The 20,848-nt window shown below is 39.4% G+C and overlaps 1 protein-coding gene across 1 annotated transcript in view; it reads right to left on the reverse strand.

The window, feature by feature from the left end:
• Positions 1-20,848, reverse strand: part of AGBL1 (AGBL carboxypeptidase 1) — a 249,836-nt gene that overhangs the window by 110,045 nt on the left and 118,943 nt on the right. Inside the window, 3 exon segments of the mRNA XM_031505750.2 lie at positions 8,568-8,744; positions 12,663-12,794; positions 17,337-17,466. Coding sequence (XP_031361610.2) covers positions 8,568-8,744; positions 12,663-12,794; positions 17,337-17,466 — 439 coding nt within the window.

Here is a 20,848-nt window from a genome sequence, read left to right on the forward strand (position 1 = left end):
TTCTGGCAGTACAAAAGACTGTTTGACTTCTGAGCATGACAGCACTGATTTTAATACTAGGAGAGCTTGTTCCTCCTTACAGCACATGGCCAAACCTACTCCCTCAATCACAAGGTGACAGCACTTGTTGTTTTTATGTCTCCACATGAGTACACTGGTTTTGTTCATTTTCAAATGGGGACACAATAGCAGTCACTTGTCAGCAGGGTGAAAATATGGAGGTGAGCCATTGATTCATGTCTTGTTCCCTCACAAAATGCAATTTCTTCTCCATGCAATCCCAATAGCAAATAGTTTTTTTTTTTTTTTGCTTCAAGTGCCTGGGCTGCCCAGATTGGTAATGTCAAAACCTGGGATTCTTCCATCAAGTCCTGTTCTCTCAAATTCTGGGAGATGGATATGACAGGACACTTGCACTTCTGATTCTATGAAGTCTTGTTGCTCATCCACTTTGTAAAGAAACAGTTTGATAGCCCCTGTCAGTACCTATCAACTCCTTTCTGGAGTCCAGTTTGGAATCTGGGAAGACTGGCTTGCAATCAAATATCTGGGGAAGTGCAAAAGCAGCTGAGGGGGAAAAAAATTCCATAAACAAACTAGAAACATCAGTTGTTTACAACACACTGGAAAAAAAAAAAAAAAAAAAAAAAAGAAGAAATCTAAAGGAAGATCAACATTCAAGACAAGCATTATTCAAGATCATGCCTGTTTTCCACTCCCCCAGCCCCATGGAGCTTGCTATGTCTGTCCCTAGGTTTAACTAAAAGCCAACTACCAGCTAGAACACATCAGGAATACTGCTAACATCTTAAGCAGTGAAAGGAATGCAGGAGATTTCCAGGATTTGTTGGAATAAGATCTCCAAGGGTAAGTCCCAAGCAGAAGGGGTAAATAGCAGAGCAAATACAAGTGTATGAGAGTGGAAAAGGGTGGGCCAAAAAAGAGGTACATGTCAGCTCTGCTTTTCTATTCTACATGCCAGCCATGTCCACTGAATCTCAACAGGGCTGGACACTTCCCAGCTTTGCAGAGTCAAATCTATTATGATCTCACCTCTGTTGTCATATTTTATTGTGCTGTAATTTAACCATATGGCATGGGACATCTTCTCAAGGTCATAGCAAGTCAGGGATACAGCTGGCTCAACATCTCAGGAGAAATAATTATCAAAATAAGATGTGAAAAATTAATTTAGTATCCTCATTCATGATCCAGTTATCACCAGTGACCATCTTGTGTCATACATACAAAAAGAAAATTCCAATATATTTTTCCTTGGGAGCTGAGCAATAATGAGAAGGAATAAAATGTTGTTTCCCAGTGCCTCTGATAATTCTTGCATTGGGTTTTGGTGCTTCCTGGGTGCTTTGGGAGACTAAAGAAAGTTCTGTGTTGCTCTTCTCCAGTGACTTTCTCCCCTGTTTTGAGTAACAGTGTGAATTCAGGCACAATGGAACGTTCTCCACCCCCAGCACTCAGATCTTGCAGCCCATGAGCAGCAAAGCAGATGGTCTGAGCAGCAGCTGAAACCCCCTGCAGCAGGTGCTGGGAAGGACTTTTTCCAAAATGCCTTTCAAGGCAGCATCCATGGGACACCTCACCAGATGGGCCAGAGCAGGCAGCCACCCCTGCAGTGACTTCTTGAAAGAGTTAACAAATCCTTCAGTCATGGAAGGAAAACATTTGTTAGTTTGAACAGCAGCAAACTCTCCCTGCTGGATTAAGGACCCACAGCTTTTCCAGAGTCATTCACAAAGCACCAACATTTGGCAAATGTGGAAAGAAGGGCTGAGTGTTCCCAGTAAAAACTCTAATACAGTCACACTAATGCCAGAAAATTAGTTTTAACCCTATATAGGGTTGGAAATCCCAAGACAAATTCCCCTGTCAGAAAAAACAAAAACAAAACCAAGCCAAACAAAAAACCCTCTCCACAAATAAACAACCCCCCCCCCAAAAAAAACCAAACCAAACCAAAACAAAACAAACACCAAACAGATATAAGCCTTCTTCAGATGTGATGCTAAGAAAAACGACCCTACTCAATAACTGATCTTTTCCAAAACAGCAAGAACTGACTCTGGAATGGATAAGGAAATGGGAAAACAGAGTATGGAGACCAACATTACCTTGTTGCAAACTTTACAGACTAGTTTAAATGCATATAAATAGCCCTCCCATATGCCAACATTGAGTACTCTCAACAAAAATTAGCAGATGGCAAAAACACCCATGACTTTTGGAAACAGAGATGGTATTTGCACCTTATGGTCACACCTGTCTTAATACAATTGTCTTATTCCCCATCAAGAAAAGATCTCCTGGGGTGGTCCTACAGGCAAACACTGGTTTACATGTAGATATAAGGCCCAAAAAAGCTCTACAATGGTCTGTAATTTGCTTTTCCAAATAGAGAGCTACAATCAACACAGCTTCTGTTGTGTTGTGTGATCTGAGCACAGTTAAGATGTGATTTCTTGGTTAGTATCCTGTCAAATATTAAAACAAACAAACCAATAAAAAGCACTTAACAAGGGGAAATACTCCTGCAGTTCAAGACATAATTTCATATAAAAACTTTGTAGATTTAAGTGTCTACAAGAAGGACCAACACCCACGATCTCCTCATTTGTTTGCTCAGAAACCTCTTCTCTGCTCTTCCCCCACTTCCTAAATACCATTAGTCCCTACAAAGCTCTATGAAGTGAGGCCCACAAGCCTAAAAGGTACAATTAGAATATCTTACAAAATGAATCACCAATCAATTAGTGCAAGGGGCGGGCAGAAATAACAGAAGCAGGAAAATAAAGCAAATAGGATGCAAACTTTTGCCTTGGGTAACAAGAGAAGGGAAAAAACAACACCCTTAATTTGAAACATCAGTCCTTAGATTAATACTAGATAACTATTTTTTTCTATACTTTTCTTGCTGTTACAGCTGCTGCCAATTTGAGCCACTTCGGACCAGAACTGGAAGCAGACCTATCAGAAAGAAAAATTATTCTTTCTTATTCTCAGCATCTGCTTTAGAATGAGATCTCTAGAGCACTGAGGGTCAGCTAAAAAACACACGTTTTAGAGATGAATTTTTTTTTATATAAAAGAAGCTTTCGAATGCTTCTGAGTCTTACTCATACTCAGGAAAAGTATAAGCTCTGGGGCACAAAAGAAATCAGAAATGGCAAAGAGTCTGTAAGACTTGCAAAGATGATGTAATTTTCCAGAAATGTACACCAGAAAGCATAGAATATATCCCATTTCTTTATTTTTTTCTGTCTACAGCTACTTATCAAACATGCTTTATGGCAAGAATATTGCTGAAATAATTTTTGTTGGTGGTTGAATACTGGCAACAGTCCAAATTAAAATTATTTATAAGTTTCTGCACCAGACTTCCAATTACAAGAACAATATACATCTTACTGAAGAACAGAAGCAGCACCATGTGACCTGCAAACTCCATCAAAATAACTCAATTTCTGAATATTAACTGTAATAAACTGTTTATGAATAAAACATATGCAAAAATTCCTCACAGAAATTTGGTAAGTAATCTTCAAAAGTAAGGGAGATAAAGAAAATATTTAATTGTGTGCTGATAATTATGAAAAAATAGTGCTGCAATTCAGTGGTCAATCATACATGGGTAATAGTTTGGCTGATCTGGGCAGAAAGAGATCAAACCAGAGCAGGCTTCTTCTGTAGGATGAGAAAGAGGGAAGGCTTTCATCTTGGCATATTCCTTTGGTTCAGCCAATCTTCCATAGCAAATCCTTCATTCATCACTCATTTAAATATGTCAGTCCATGCTGGTCAGGCTAAAGGGGATGGATAATATTGTATCTTCTAATTAGACTATCACTACTACTGTCCAGTAAAGATTTTTTGAATTAATACCAGTAAAGATTTTTTTAATTAATACCAAGAGTGTCTTACAAACTTATGACCACACTGCTCAGTGCTGAGGCCTGCAGTTCCATCCAAAGGGATGGTTTTTTCTTCTAATCAAGTCCTATGAGAAAATTTGGGTTATTCAATTCATCTGACTCAGAAGCATTAAAATGGACAGGAAAAAAAAATTGTATGTTTCAGCTCTCCCAAAAGCTTTCTTCTAAGAGGGCCCCATACCAGCAGCAAAATCTCCTTCACAGGATACTTTCAAGATACCTGCAATAATTTTAAAATTCATTTGTTACTCCTTGTTTATAATCTGTTTGGAGCAAAAGGCTAAAATTTATTTCCATTAGTACTCCAACTCCTCCATCAGACACACCACGCCAAGGAAACTGCTTTTCCAACATAACATGTACACAAGGAGCATGAAACTCGATTTTTTAGATTAGCTGTATGACCAAGACATATGGTTGGGAACTCAGCTGTACACCCTGGCACTAAAGGTATTAACTTGGAGGATGATGGATGCAATAATGAATGGAACAGCACAGTGGAATATGCTGTGGAAGGGCCCTAATTAGCAGGCGAGGTAACAAGGAATCAGGAAGAATGGTGACATGACAGAACAGTAAATCTTCCTGGGTCATGGATGTACCTGCACTCAGAACTCCTCACAGCACAGCCTTGCATTCAGACTTTTCAGAACCAAAGATGAGAAGGGGGCTTGTCCTAGGTTAGAATATTGGGGTGTATTCCATTACCACCTCGAGCTGCAATTCCTTTTTTTTTCCCTTATCTCGTGACTCAGAGGTAAGTCCCTCCAGAAGGACCTGTTCTTTTGGCCACATGACTGATAAGATCACAGTGTTCTATTGTGAGATGCTCTGCCCAGAGGAAGGAGCCAAACAATGCCATCAAAGATATAAGCAGGGTTGTGCAGACAGCAAGGAGATCCCCTCTTCCAAGAGGAACAGCTGAGACCTTCTCTACACTGGACCTCCAGAGAGAAACTCCAGTCTACAGGAGCACTGCTGGGACAGAACCATACCTGCTACCACCGCCCCAGCCAGCAAGTGTCAGGTTGTATCTCTAACTCTGTCAGTGGTTCTTCCTTCGTGCTATTGTATGTATTTGGTTCTTTGTTCCCTTTTCCTAATAAATTGTATTTCTAACTTAGAGCCTCTCACTAGTTTTGCTTTTCAAACCAGGACAGGGCTCTGTATCCCACAAAATGGAGGCAGCAGCTGAAATCAAGTTAAGCTGGAGGGGTAAAATCTCCAACGAGGGACCAGTGCAGGCAGGCATCACAAGAGCAAAGAAATGATAAGGGGTTTATCATTCTATTATTAATATTTTCTGGTTTGACCACCGGGTTGCAAACCAGCAGAAAGAGGAGGCAAAATTCCCCATGAAACTTTTGTTACTTTGTTTTTAGCAACTTTCAAATGGAGATAGGGCTGCTCAAAGATTGATTTGGGCAATCCAGACAAGATGAAAAAGAGTTTGGATATTTTACCACCTTCTTTTCTTGTTCCTAGGTTGAACAAAACCTTAGATAAGATCAATAGTTTCTTTAGTTTTATGTTTCGGTTCCTTAAGGGTAGTTGGCTTATTGCATTTCCATTGATCACACAGACAGGGAGATTCGTCAGACAAACCATCTCTTTTCTCCTTTCATTTCCACCCTCCTCTCCATTTGAAATCAAATTACTTTTAAAGGAAGCTGGGGTCACTATTGTTTCTCATTTACATATCAATAGTACCTAATTCTGCCTTTCTGTCACTAAAGTCTTTTAAAATTTCAGTCCAAGAGAGGGGACACACGTTCCAGGGGAAAAATTCTCACAGCTTTTCTATCAGGAAAACTAAGTTCTGGCTTACCTCAGCCCTTCCTCGACCTGAGATGAGTGGGGTACACTCACCAGCCTTGTTCAATTAATATTTTAACCTCTTGTAGCCTCTCTGCAGCTTTGTTGTTCTTCTTAAATCCTTTGGGCAATCCTCATCAGATGCCTCTGTGCAGCTCAAAGTGCTGTACTTGTGCTTACAGCTAGCAAAGCAGCTGCTTCAATGAATTCACTTCTTGAATTGAAAAGAAAGTTGGAAAAAAAAATGAAGCCCAGGTCTGCTGCTCTCTTAATAGAAGTCTGACCACTGATTCATTAAATGAAGCTGGACTTGGGAGCCTCTGCTGCATTTAACAAGATGTTTTAAATCCTAGCTGCTGTACTTCCAGGTGTAAAAGTAACAAAACATAAGGGTGTACTTGTCCAGGGGAAATTCAGAATATATCCCTACAGGGAGATCAGTCATATGCCATTGAAAAACTGACTCAATGATCCACAGTTAAACAAATCTTCCAAACCAAATGTCAGAAAGACCTAGGTATAGGATGTTGACATCTTCTGCCTGAGAATTAGTGTCATTCTATTGCTTAGACACACATCCAACTTCATGGTCCAAGAGTGAGAAACTCGTGTTGAAGCCACTAGAAAAACATGACCTCTTATGTAATTAATTTCCAGTTTACAAGAATGATTTCAGGGCTCCAAGTAGCTTTGGCTTGACAGATGGAAGCTGAGGATTAAATGGTATTTATGCAACAAAATCTTCAGTTCAGTCTGTCAATTACACACTCTTATTAATCCACTTTTTAGAGCAAGTAAATAGGACCAATTCTAAAGATCACTAAAAAGAAAAGGAAATAGCTTATAAGTATCCATTTTCTGGAAGAGATCAGTATGTATTTATATGCAGCTCCACTATAATCAATATAAGAAATTATATTCTATTTTGATATTAACAAGTTGGGTACTCAGTGCATTAGGAAAAAATAGTGGAAATACTTTAAATCTGCCTGAATCATAGAAGCTGCAATAAGTGTTTGTATTATCCTTATAATAGAGAAATGGTGAAGGAATTATTAATAATGGAAATATTGATGTATCCTCCATCTTTGAGATAAATCATAACCCTAAACAACAAAAACAACAAAAAATAACTAAAACCCTCAAAAAACCAGACAAGAATATGTGACCTCATAAACACAACCCAGTGATCCAATTAAGATTCAGCTTTTCAAGGCATTCATAATGGAAATTTCAGAACTTCTTTACAGCTTTCAGGCTTCCTTGAGAGCCATGGGAACATTGGATTCTCTCACCAGTCACAAGCCCTCATATGTGAACTTGCTCTTGTCCTCAGTGGGTGCTTGTGGCCCTGATCAGTGTCAACAAAGAGGACAAGAAGGAACATAGAAAATAATTTCATACATTTTAAGAGATTTCTCTCCCTACTATTTTAAGCATCTAATGACATACATGAAGCAAGTTTGGTTAAAGACCTCACAGATGCTGATGGAGAAAAAGTCATTCGATATCAATAAAACCTGATGTGTCACTGGTTTTAGATCTTACTGTGGTTATCTAAGAAATCAGTGAAATCCTCCTCTGCAGAGATCATTTGGAGCTTTGTCATTGATTTCAGTCAAAGTACATTTCCCCCACTGTCTAAAAAGATTCAAACCCACTGTCTTGACCTGTGGTGCCTATTAAAAAGCCATTAGCACTTCTCAGGAGTGGAGAGTGTTAGATATAATTGCCCTGGGCATTGCACTCTCTTGATTTTAACTGTCTGCCGTTTTTTAATTCTGCCTTTCCTGTCCTGGAATTGATGTGTGTATAGTAAAGCATAGTTAAAACAGCAGCTGAATACTTCCTGCTACATTCTACAGAGAGGTAAAAGGATTAGTATAGAGCTTACAAAGATAATAATTTGAATGTCTTATTAATTAATTGTTATTTGTAATAATGACTCTTTCCTTAAGGGTCTTTCAGTATCCTTAACTGCTTATTAATGTTGTACAGATAAGGATTGCTCCCTAGTGGAAGAAATGAGGTGGAATGTAGAAGCCTTTCAAATGAAAGCAACAGGTTTGGAATAAGAAAAAGCAAAAAAATTAATCATTCAAATGAATGAAGAATTATGATCACTCAAATACAATTACCCGACTTTATCCTGCATGCTTAAAAACTGCCAGGAGATCTCCCAGACTGATGCCTGATGCATTTGGTACAAGTACAACCCTTCCTACCAACCTTATTTGATGTAGAATTCAGGTCTGTCTAGATCATAGTCTCAGGCATGGCTTGAATTCATTGACATCTGTCAAAAGTAGCCTTAGACTGGCTACCTCTGCTTGTCAGGAACAGGCAACTCCAAATGTAGGATTTTCATGGAGCCTCTTACATTTAGCCATTTAGGTGAATGCTCAGGCAGTGAGCCTGTACCAATGAGTATTCCAGTTAATTACCATAGAATAAAGCTCAAAAATGTCCATCTCACCTGCCAGAACTTTTATGACAAAACTGAGAAAGCCCTTAAGGATAAGTCCCTATATCATCCCCAAAACACTCCTTTCTTCAGCTCAGGGCTTTTGGCTGCAGACTAGAGTTTCCTTTTATTTTCCTGCTGAATGAAACCTCAGAGAGGGACTCTACTTTTTTAGCACAGGAGGTATAAGAATGAAGGGTAAAAGAATGAGATTCCCCAGAAAAGAAATTCCGGCTGGATACATGGGTCTGGAGAGAGCTCAGCAGTGGCCATCTCCTCCATCCAAGCTCATGAGATGTGCACTGGGAGGGTGGCAGAGGGTTTCTGAAAGGTTTACTCACCCTGTAGAGGCCGTGGCTGCAGCTGCAGTAGGTGCTCTCCATGGTGTAGCTCCTCAGCACCCCCATCTCCTTCCACACCACCACACGGGCCGTCGAGGCCCGGGACTTCTCCACCAGGAAGCTGCAGCTGTTCATGACGAATGCAGGGGCCACTTTATCCAGGATTTTGGGAAGAGTCTATGAGAAAATGAATTGCACAGATGTGCACGTGTTGATATCATACACACACACACACACACACAGAGAGCTGTGTTTTAATGTGTCCATAATCAAATCTAACCATAGATACTGACAGCTCCAACTGCTGCATTACTCTATTCCATGTGAAACCCTCAGATTCTAACATTTGTTTTATTCCAAAGATTAGAATGCAAAATTTCTGTACACTTGACATATCTCACTCAAAATCAAACATTTGTAACCAAGCAGTTTGGGCGAATCGCTGGAATCAGTTTTGTTCTCAAGCTGCTTCAACCAACCTACACCTTCCTGTTGAGCCAAGAGTCACAGATCAGTGCCTGACATCCCTATTTTCCCCTCTACAGCTCTATTATATCTCCTCCCACCATAAATCCAGGGTCTGACAAGGGATTGAGCCATGGGAAGAATTTTGTCTGAAGCTGGTATAGAGCAGAGAAAGGGGATCTGTTTTATTGTAGAACATCACATATAATTATGTGAAAATAAAGCTCAGCATTTAACTAACTTGCATTGTGAAATAAACCAAAATATTCCCTTCCAGGTCCAGACAATGTATTTCATACTGTTCACTTTAAGAAAACACAATAAAAAGTGATAATAAAACCATAAATATTACATCTTAGCCCTGGGTGATTTTCTTACTCTCAAAATCATATTTCCCAACAAAGTGTATAAACATGCCTGAAGTATCAAATATTCCATCAGTGAAGAGGCAACAATGACTTAGTCATTACAGAGGGCTAGATGTGTTATTTTTATACTCCATAAAAATAGATAACAGCTACATAGAGCACACCTAATGCTAATGAATAGACTGGACCATTAGATACACACATGCCTGTGGGTTATGTCATGTGTGTCTGAACTTCAGTGCTGCTACACCAACCACAACATGTGCCAAAACACCATTTGATCTGCCTAGAGGAGACCAGGCAAGACTAGGATGTTCATTCCTTCTTTTATGACAGTTTTCTTAAACACCTGAACTGTATGGAATCCTGCAGAAGGAATTCCCACATATTGCTAGTGGTATTTACCCTTGAATTTCATTCAGTTTGGGTAGTGAAAACTAACCAGCTAATTTCACTTTCCAGTAACCATCGTTTTCCCCAACTAATTCTGAGGAATTGTAGTTCTGTTCTTTTGGGCTTCACATCACTGTATAGGAATATTTGATTTAAAAGTGACTGAGCAATGTTCTTTCCTAAAACATGCTTGATACGAGTGATACATGTTTGGTCTAAACTACTTTACAAAATCTCTTGCAAACTACTTAATCATACATATCTTTCATTTATACCTATATCATTTTTCAGTGTATTTTGGCCACAGCCATCACTGGTCTACTCCAGTTCCACAAGGTCCATTTTTCAGATGAAAAAACTGAGGCAGAGAAAAACTAGAACAAAGCAAAAAACTTCACTTTAAATCTGACACCACCTCAAGCCTCAGTCTAAGTCAAGATCTCCAGTGTGTTACTAAGAGCTGCAGCACTCTTTCCTTTGGGCATGCTGAACAGAGAAACCTTGAAAATTCAGTTCTTGCCTTTAGTAAAGTATCCAACATTTCTGCACTGCCTTCAGCCTGCTACTTACTGCACAGAGATCACAAAATTGTATGGCTTCATGCACAGCTTCCAGGTTTTCCTGGATTTTGACTGAGAAGGAATCAAAAATATGCAGCAGAACCATAGCACAACCATGAGACCTAGTGTAACTGTATGTGAATGGTATGTGCCCTCATCTGAACCCATACACAAAATTTTGTAAACTTATCACATCAAATACAATAATCAGAACCCTAATCCAGTTTAGCTTTTTAGAGCAATTCAAATTATATGCATAATCAATCTTTTACTTTTAATTAAATAAAAATACTGGCAGGTAACAGTAATGTCTCTGTACACAAGACTCATTTAGAAGCATTAACAAACCCAAATTTAATATTCTTTTCATTTTACCAGCATTCAGTGGATTTCACACTAATGGCTCTTTCTTCTCTATTGATTCTTCTCATTAATTTTCTTTCAATAATATATTTTGTGTGAAAACACATCCTTTAAAGGATGCTTTTATGATAGTGCAGCAGTGTGACTGTGTTCTGTGTCCCTCGCACAGCTGGATTTATCACGTGTGACAGCAAAGGAAGCTGCTCCACTTACTGCACCCTGTCCATAAACCTCCAATCCCATTCAAAAAGAATCGAGTTATATTTCTTTACTAATGTCCCAGCAGAGATTGCTATCAAAGGGGCCTGGAATGTTTATCAAAAGGTTGGGATTATGGTGCCAATGCTGTGCAAGTCACCCAAGGCCACCAAATATTAAAGGCAAGGAGGACTTTGACTGTATATTGCCAAGGGCTACAGCTGAATCTATAACATATGAGGCAAAGGCTCTTCCAAAACCCATCATTTTCTTGAGGTATTTGGTTTCTGTTCCCGTGGCGAAAAATCAATCATGGAGGGTAGATTAATTCCCATTACCTAGAGGAGGCAGGAGAGAAGCCTGTGCAGAGTGCAAGGCAGCAGCTCTGAGGCAGGTTTGGGTGCTGCCAGTTGGAATTGCAGATGTGTCCCCATACAGAACCAGTTTCCCCAGCCTAAACAGGGAGAGGGTGTTCCACAGGCTGCATCTGCAGCAGGCATGCACCTCCCATTCTGTGCAAAAGCAAAGCTTTGAGCCATAAAAACCTTTTTATGGGCTGCTGCAGAGTGTTCTTGGGCAGCCTTGGAGCTTCTCTTCATTGTAGATTCAGGTCAGGCTCCACATGCTGACAGTAACATTTGAATTCTCTCTGTGCAGCTCAGAGCCCTCCTCAGCCTTTGCAAGCCCCAGAATTCAGAAACAGCCAAAAATGCCCTGGCTGTGGGAATCCTCCCTGCTTTCCTCAGGATCAGTGTTTGTCACAGGGACCCCTCACAGCCAACGCTGGGGCACTTTCCTCCAGAAAAGCTGCAGGTTTTTTCTGTGCAGCTTCATAAAATAAGCATGAAAAACATGAAAAATCTCATGGAAGGATGTTGAGTATTTATGATGAAGTAGCAAAAAGTATACAGAGGCATAAACTGAGAAAGACTTTTCAACCTCTTTCAGGTTTCAGTGATCCAAGCTGTAACTCTATAATCATTTTAAGGCCACAATTATTAGTTTTGTGAAATTAACATTTTTTAAGACTAGAATTGGACCGTATAAATTTATTTCTTTTCCTGAAAAAACCTATTTAATAGGAAAATATCATTTAAACAGATACAAAAAAAAATACAGATCAGCAGGAAATCTAAAGAAGAGTTTGATGAACATGACATTCCCAGGAAGTAGAAATAAAATAGATTGTAGATTTTTTTCTAATTCCAAAAAGAAAAAAAATATTCTTACACATGACACCAAATATGTTCTGGAGATAGCTTCACTATGATAGATTTGTTTGGCATCTGTTGAATTATCTCATGTTTTCAGTGGGACCAGGAGCATTTTGTGATGAAGAAATTCAATTGAGTAGGACTGTGGGACACCATCATCTTTTCAGTTAACATTACATAACTCCCATTTATTTTCATACTATGGGTAGGAAGATGAGGACAAAATTGTACGTATATTTAGAAATTATAAAACACACAAAAATATCTCTGTCCTATTAGCCTGTAGCCAAATGTTATAGTGCATCGTTTTGCTGAAATAAAATAAATAGCAAATACACCATCATTAGGTGGGTCCCTAATATCTGGTGCATGAAGATATTACATGTGACTCAAAATTCTCTGGACCATTATTCCCCTGGAACAAGGCAAGTTTGCACCCTATTGCTAAAATTTCTGAGGTGACCTTATCTTAAATATTTTAAATATATAAGGACATACAGAATGCTAATTAAGGAAGGAACCAAGAGGACCTACCCTGTAGCCAACATCTTCTGTGACAACGGCTGTGTCAACCATGCAACCTGCTTGCCACAAGGTCTCTTTAATGCTGCAGCCATAGAGAAACACATTCTTTTTCTGGGAGTGCCCATGGTAATCACAGAAGACCTAGAGAGAGGAAAAGATAAGGCAAAATGTTGGACATTGGAAAGGTTTCTTGGTTCTTCACAATAAGCACTACTGGACTATGGCAGGGAGGTGTTAATGCTTTTTGGTTTTTTTTTCAGGTCTCTTTAGAGTAGCTTAGACTCTGGCTGTGCCTTTGACCTGTGTCAGGTTTCATTAGTCACTTGTATCTTGCTTTATTTATTTGATCTGACATGATCTCAGGGGTCCAGAGTCAAGCCTAGTGCACTTCTGTCTGCAGCAGAAATAAACATGACACCTGTGTAAGAATCTATGGCAACTCAGGAACTTAAGGGTTCATGAGAACTCCTGATACCACGACAGAGCAATTTGTCAGGCTCTTTCTACTTCTAAACTCCAGCTTTATCCTCATGAGACTTGAAATCTATGCCTTCCCAAATGATTAATCATTGCTTTGCCTTCTTTAAATTAAAAACCTATGCTACATAATTTTCAGGAAAATATAATTGTGCAATTGTATTGCCAGACCTTTGCATGAATTCCTGCAAGTCAAGCACAGAAAATGACCCATTTTCAAGGCAAATAATCTCATTCCACACTAATTTATCTGTCTATCCAATCCATCTCTCATGTCAGCTGTCATATAAGCAAGGCACAAGGCACATTCCCATTTTAGCGGAAGTTTTGATTGCCTTTATAGGCAGATATTGATTCCCATGGAAATGAAAATCACAATTTAATGACCCGAGAGGTAAATATTGACCCAGGTCTTAAAGAATAATCAATCTCAGTGCCCTCTGAGATATGAAGTCGATGTACACATGGCTGTTACATATATTCTCCATGTCTTAATCAGGAATATTCAGAAATCTGTCAATGAAAATATAAGAACCTCTAAAGAGAAGGAATTATTTCATTTTAAACCAACAGCATTCACTGTAGAGCAGAAAGGAGCTTCAAGATGTTATTGAAACTGTTTTCCAGGACCTATGTTGGAGACAAACGAATGTGTGTAGGAAGATAGAGAAAAATTATGGACCCACATAGAGATGGGGGAGAAATATGGGGTGCAAAAAATAGAATTATAGAATCATTTAGGTTGGAAAATATCTCTAAAATCATCAGGTTCAATCATTAACTCAGCACTGCCAAATCCACCACTGAACCCCATCCCCAAGTGCCACAACTGAAATTCAATACCTCCAGGATGGAGACTCCACCACTGCTCTGGGCAGCCTTTTCCAAAGCTTGAAAACCTTTCAGAGAAAGAATTTCTTTCTCATACCCAACCAAAACCTCCCCTGGCACAACTCGAGGCTGTTTCCTCTTGTCCTTGAGTTGTCACTTGGGAGGAGAGACTGACACGCACTCACTGTCAGCCTGTCCAGGTCCCTCTGCCTTCAGAGCCTTCCCACCCTCCAGCAATCAACACTCCCACCCATATTCCTGCCTAAATACATAGACAAGAGGGGAGAAACAGATGGAGAACATGAGCTTCTTCTACCAACTGTTAGGGCAAGACTTACCCTCGTTTGCTTATTTACCAGCTCCACAGTAACTAAGTTTAGCTGCAGCACGTCAGGGAGTTTATTTATCTGGGAATTGAGCACGTACATTCGCTCAGCTCCTCTGACACTGGGGGGCTGAGGCACACATAATAACCAGTCAGATGGACAATTATACACATCCCATAACTTACATGCTGCTGCTTCCTTTGGTTTCTGTCCTGTCAACTTCCCTTCCCACACCACCATCACCTCCAGATGTTTTTGTCGGACTGAGGGCCTGCAGGTTCCACATCTGGAGCATGTGAACAGCCACCTACCTAGCAACAACTCTGATCCACACACAATTATCCTGGAATGCCTTCTTCCAAAGAGCTGCATTTATTAATTCTCTTAATAATAGATGTTTTTCCAGCTAGTGTTTCATCTAAACTACCAGCAATACACAGTCAAAGCTTAGGTTAACCACAGTTACCACCTAGAATGTATTTCTATGAATATCAAAGAGGATTTTACAGCTTTTGTCTGATTTCAGAGCAGAAAACTAAGCTCAATTTGGTATCAATTACCTGCCAATTTACAGAATTACCACACACAAAAGACAATATATTATCTGCCTAAAATATTATTTATTAGAAACCATGCAGGGATGATCAGAGAGTGGGGCTGCCTGATAAGTAGCAGCTCTATAATTCTGCACCTCAAGAAGCCTGAAGACAGATCCTTAGTGACAGATCTGGATTGAGACTTCTTTACTGGTAAAAGATTACTAAAGCCATGTTCTGTAATATAGTTCAGGCCATGGAATCTTTCACTGAGTTTCACCAACTTCCACAGAAGAAGTGTCAGTGCCACTTTCATTCTATTTGCAGGTTGCATAGCACTGTATTGTAATTAATTTGACTGGATACTGCAGTCACTCCCAATGTTTGTACTCAATTATTCTCTACAGCACACCCTTCTGCCTGATTTTCACACCACAGGCTAGCTTATGTCTCACCATTCAGCCAAGGCTAAGAGATATTTTGGAGTCTGAGCACCCAACACAGAATTCTTCCTGGGATATGTCTGGGCAATCACTGAGCAGACTTGGCACCTCCCAGTGCTTTTTCCTCAGCCTGTCCCTTCCATATGTCTGGGACACTGAGACACACAAACCACAGACTCCCAAGTTTGCACTCACTGGGATATGACTCAACAACATGCACAATTTTTTAATCTATTTGAAGTTATTTGCCAGCACTGATCATCTTAAAGGTAAGGACTGCCTTCTAGCTCAAAAACAACTCTCCTTATGAGTCACAGAACCAGGTACGTTTTAAAATAAAAGAAAAGCAATATAAGTGGAAAGCAAGAAAAGCTGTTGGAAAAAATGAACTTTTTGAAATTTCTTCTCTTTTTTTGTGTCAAGTCTCTCAATAACATTGTGACAGGACATTAAATGGCAGGTTTGAGGTAGACAGGCTAAGGGTTTTTTTTCCTCCCAATGAGTACATTCTTGCAGGCTGTGCATGTTTCCAAGCTTGATATAATGACTTTGAGATGAAGCAAACACTGCTCAGAGACTTCTGGTCCACTGGAAGTTCCTTTCCCCTTTTAGGGAATCCTGCTCTTCACTAGAGATGAGACTCTGCAATGTCCCAATGCACCCAGTCTCTTGGTCTCATTAAGGTTACCATAGCTAAAAAGGCAAGCAAAAAACCCCATAATTTAACAGGCTGTTTCCTTGTTAACTAAAGAATTAAAGTGTCCTTGGTTTGAAGGGCTACTAAAGTTCTTTGCTTTTTCTCCTTCCAGCAGCTTTTCTTTGCTTTGAAGAAACTGCTTGCACATCCCTAGGATAAATTAAACCAAATGAGCTCACAGAAATAATTTGGCTGTCCATAAACTTGGCACCATAGGATCTTATAGGTTAAAAGAAACCCAATAAAAACAAATAAAAAAACTACCCCCAAACTCTCTTCTGAAGGAGGGAAAAGACATTTTTGAGGATGTATAAACTAAAATCAATGTATTCTTCAAAGGCAAAGAGAAATCAGTTTATGAAGTATGACATGCAGTCTGTGAGTGAGGGAGATGGTAAGATCAATAGTCTTCCTTCACTCATCAATGATGAAAACTTGTACTGAGTAGTCAACTTTATGCACCTGAATATGACAAGGAGGTTCATGCATTAAAAGAGGCCAGACAGCAAATTACAGAGTAAAACAAAACTCATCCTACGCTGCTATGAACCAAAGGAAAATGGTGACTCAGTTTTCAGCTCTGAATTTCAACAATACTCCTCAGCCTACAGAGATAAATTTCAGGGCTGTCAGCCTGGACAAAAACTAAATTACTGCAAGAATACTCTTAGAGAAGCTCACAGACATTTCCACCTTGTTTGGGGCTTTCCTCACCAAACCCAGAGGGATTTTGGTGCACTTGGACATTTCCTGCCTGGCTGTAGCTATCACCAGCAAACCTGCCAGTCCCTGTATCCACATCTGTTTGTCAATGCTTGAAGCTCCTTGTGGTTTTCCTCCTGTGTCTCAGAGCTTTTTTTTCCTTCTGCTGGGCAACTGAGTGGATGGAATGGATGCCAGACCCGTCTCATTAATTTCTGGTAGCCCCCAAACCCAGTCCTTTCCCTATTACCAATGCATCAGGGAGATTCACACACTTTGAGGGCTGCTTCCTATGTTTTTGTGATTGCATGGGGTTTAGCACAGTCCATTTAGACTAAATCTTTTTGGAATTTCTCCTAATGCTTCTATGATGATAGCAATAACTTACTCAAAATATTTAGCTTAGTTGGAGTACTTTGAGGATATAAGGAGCTTTCAGAAATTAATTTTCTCATTTTTATTCAGGTATACAGAGATTCTGAAATTTGGAGTTGCCTGTTAGAAGATTCAAGCAGTGATAACTATTCAAGACTTTCAAAACAATTTGACAAGATGAAAGTGTAAGAGGACATGATGCTCCCAAATCACTCCAGCTCTGTAACAAGACTGTTCACAAGTAGAATAATCAATCCATTCACAGAATGACACAAAAGAACCTGGAAGAGACTCACCAGAGGAGCCCGGCCAATGCTGCACAGGTAGTAGAGGAGACCTTTGGCATGGTAAATCGTTGGATGCAGCTGGGAACTGGGTGTCAGCCACTGCCTGTTGAGATCATCTCCACTCAGTGAACAACGAAGGCTGAAATCAGGAAGCAACACATCACAAACTGGCAGAACAATAGCTGATTCCAAAGCATTTCCAATCCTGGCAAGCCGTGGCACAAGGACAGGGAATGTCAACAGAACACAGATGTAATGGTTTTGAACATTGGGCTGGAATATGGAATTAGTCCATATTATATTATTCAGGTTCTTATATTAATTTTAAAATTTCCTTTCCTTCCAAGGTTCACATAATTGCTGTCCTGCAAATAAATGCAGTTTTCCACTTACATAAGAAGGCACAAATCAAAAGGCCATTTAGAAAGAAGTCTTCTGAAACATTCTAAATTCTGTGCTATGAAATTCACACTGCTTGCATAGAGCACAGGCTTCTCAAAACCCCCAGAGCAAAAAGCACATCCAACTTCTACTCATTCTAACTGAAGACAGGCACTCAAATCTCATTGACCAGTCTGAAACATGAATGTACTTAAATGAGATGAGCTGGGTGTCTCATTTAAGCTTCTCTACTCACAAAAAATGTCTCTATCGAAAGCCCATCAAGGAGATCATGATGCCTGCTAGAGCATTATGTAGAACAATTACCCAGCTTCATTGCAAAGGCTGGATAAAAAGCTAAATAAGAATCCCAGATTTGCACTGAGGAAACGTTTCCCTTACTTAGTTACAACATATTCTGTTACTGATTCAATGATCAGTGGAAGATTGTGCAGGATACTTGACCATGTGGAGCAGTACAGCACTACAATTCAACTAATCACCCTTGTTAGTGATGGTGTAGATCAGAGCCTTACACTCTTCAAAGGATTTGCTGTAATTTGGTTGATAATTTTCAAACCACTGTGTGGTGATAAAATTCAGGAAGCCACTCTCCAGCATATGAGATATTGTGGTAGGTTTTCATCACCTCCAAACTATCTACTAGAATGCTTCCAGTGGCACTGCAAAATTGGGGTGCTTCTTGTTCAAAAAAGCTAAAATATCATCAATGCTGGATGAATTTCTAGCTATGGAGTTGCATCCAGCTTTGCTGCACCAAGCTCTTAGAACAAATTAAAATAAATGTACTAATAGAGATGGGTTCTGCTGTTGTATTGATAGAGGTTAGGGTGTGCTGCATGTGGCATCCTGGGCATTATCAATGCCTTGCAACATGCTTGGAAAAAAGGGGTCAAAAAGCAGGAATGTTTTGGGTTGTTTTTTTTTTTTTTTTTTAATTAGGTGGGAATAATGGAAGACAAGTTAAAGATGGAAGACAAAGTAATTATGAGTCACTAAGAATGCTTCATATATCTTTAATGTAGAAAAACGAGGTCTTTAATGACATCTTGGGGTTTCTGGCAACATCACAAAACCTATTCCAAATTTACTCTAGTTTAAGTTATCTGAATTCCCTTATTTCCTCATAATCCATACTTTCCCTGCTACTCACTCAGCAAATCAGAAAACACTAGCAATAGCTAACACTTGGGAAGCCAGCAAATGCTGCTGGGAGGCTTCTGCCAAAAATTCTTTATGAAAACATAACAATTTCTGTTGTGTTTTTTAAGGACTCTTTGGATAAAGTTACCTTTAGGCTCACCTCTTCTGATCTTCAGGACAACAGCTGCTCAGCTGAGTTTAGCAGCTCTATTTCTGCCAAGGATTTGTGTGCCTACACAGCTTCCCTTTGATTAGTACAATGCCACAGAGAGAGTCACTGAATTGCATAAAGAAACTCACCTTTCTCCAGTGTGACCAGAAAAAAAAAAAAAAAAAACCCCAAATACTTCCTTGCCATAAGGTCGTGATGTTTTCCTCCATCACAGTTATATCAGAGAGCAAAATTAATTGAGAATAACAACAGAATTTTCATTCTGAAGGGAAGAATGATAGCTGGACTTGTATACCCATGTTTTAATACAAGAGAAAAAAAAAACAAAAACAGAAGGGAGTCTTATTATGCCTGCTCAAACCATTCACACTTCCCTCTGCTAAAATGCCTTGGTACCCAGTGGATGAGTCCAAAATAAAGGGAGAAAAAAGCAGGGGAATAGAAATTTCTAAAAGGATTCAGTAAATACAGAGATTAATACTAAGCCACTGCCAAACTCAATTTTTATTTTTAAGACTAAACTAAAAGCTTCTAAAAATGTTGATTATTCCTTCAGCAATTATAAAGAAATTATATGTCACATAAGAAAAACTCTTAATTAAGTCTATAATACAATCTACCAATTCTGCTGCTCTGACATAAAATGTGACTTTTTTCAGAGGTGATTATGACAAGACAATCCCCAGCTCTGCAGTTCACAGGTGCTGCTGTGCTTAGTATTAATTTCAGAAGTATAATCCAACTCTAAAATAATAATTTGGAAGTCCTTATGAACTGTTTGGAAAGAAGGTATCATCTCTAAATAAAGCCAAGAGCTTGGAGACAAAGTTCAGCTTTGTCCCTTCAAAGATTAACATTTCTGCTCATTTAAAGCTTTAAATATTAGCCCTCAGCTTGGCTGTATCCACAGCTCTTAAGAACATGCAGAACACAAATTTAATTACAAGAGGCTGAATTTTCCCACCCTGCTCTGTCCTTCCTCCATTCTGCTAAAACCTGTTTGCTTTTGAACATGCCAATTCCCTGCCAGTCCTGTTTCTCCTTATCCCTTCATTCCTTCTCTCTCTCCTAATAGTGATGACATGCACAGATAATGGTTCTGCCCGTTATGCTCTGCAGCCAAGGGTGAAGGTAAAATATGAAGCTGATTTCAAATGCTGATAGCAAATAAAGGGACTGGAGAGACGAGACTGACTTTGCATGTTTGGCAGGATTTAATGAAATTCACTACTCAAATCAAAGACCTTTCTTACAACACAGTTCCAAGCTATTATATTTCCTTTAAATGTTTTACATGTCTTTTCTCTTTTGCAGCATTAGGAAGACTACATGCCACCTTGGATGGGACTAGTGGCAGCTTACAAAACAATTGCCAGAAAAAATTCCAATAAGAAACACCACTTTCAGCGACTCAAGATAAAGTACCTGAAATTCTGCTAATTGTTATGTATCTTCAACCCAAATGTATTACCCAGAGACATATGAAAAAAATTAAACTGTGATTCTCTTGTTCTGTTTGCTATAGCCTCTCTCCTCCTCTACTTTTATATAGCCAAGACATTTTGGGTTTGAGGGCAAAGCAACCTCAGAAATAGCACAAAACTCTGCACAAGCCATGTATATGCATGGAGAGATCCCACCTGGTCCTAACATGAGCCTTGATAAGGTCAAGGGAACATTTCAGCTGACTGCAATAAGCCTGTGTCCCACACAGATACAAAAGTGGCAGGGGATGAGAAACACTGGAAAAACAAAACTGAACAGGGTTGCATAGTAAAGAGATTTGGGATAAGAATAATACACA

The sequence above is a fragment of the Lonchura striata genome, chromosome 11 (assembly GCF_046129695.1).
Source record: "Lonchura striata isolate bLonStr1 chromosome 11, bLonStr1.mat, whole genome shotgun sequence".
Classification (NCBI taxonomy): domain Eukaryota; kingdom Metazoa; phylum Chordata; class Aves; order Passeriformes; family Estrildidae; genus Lonchura; species Lonchura striata.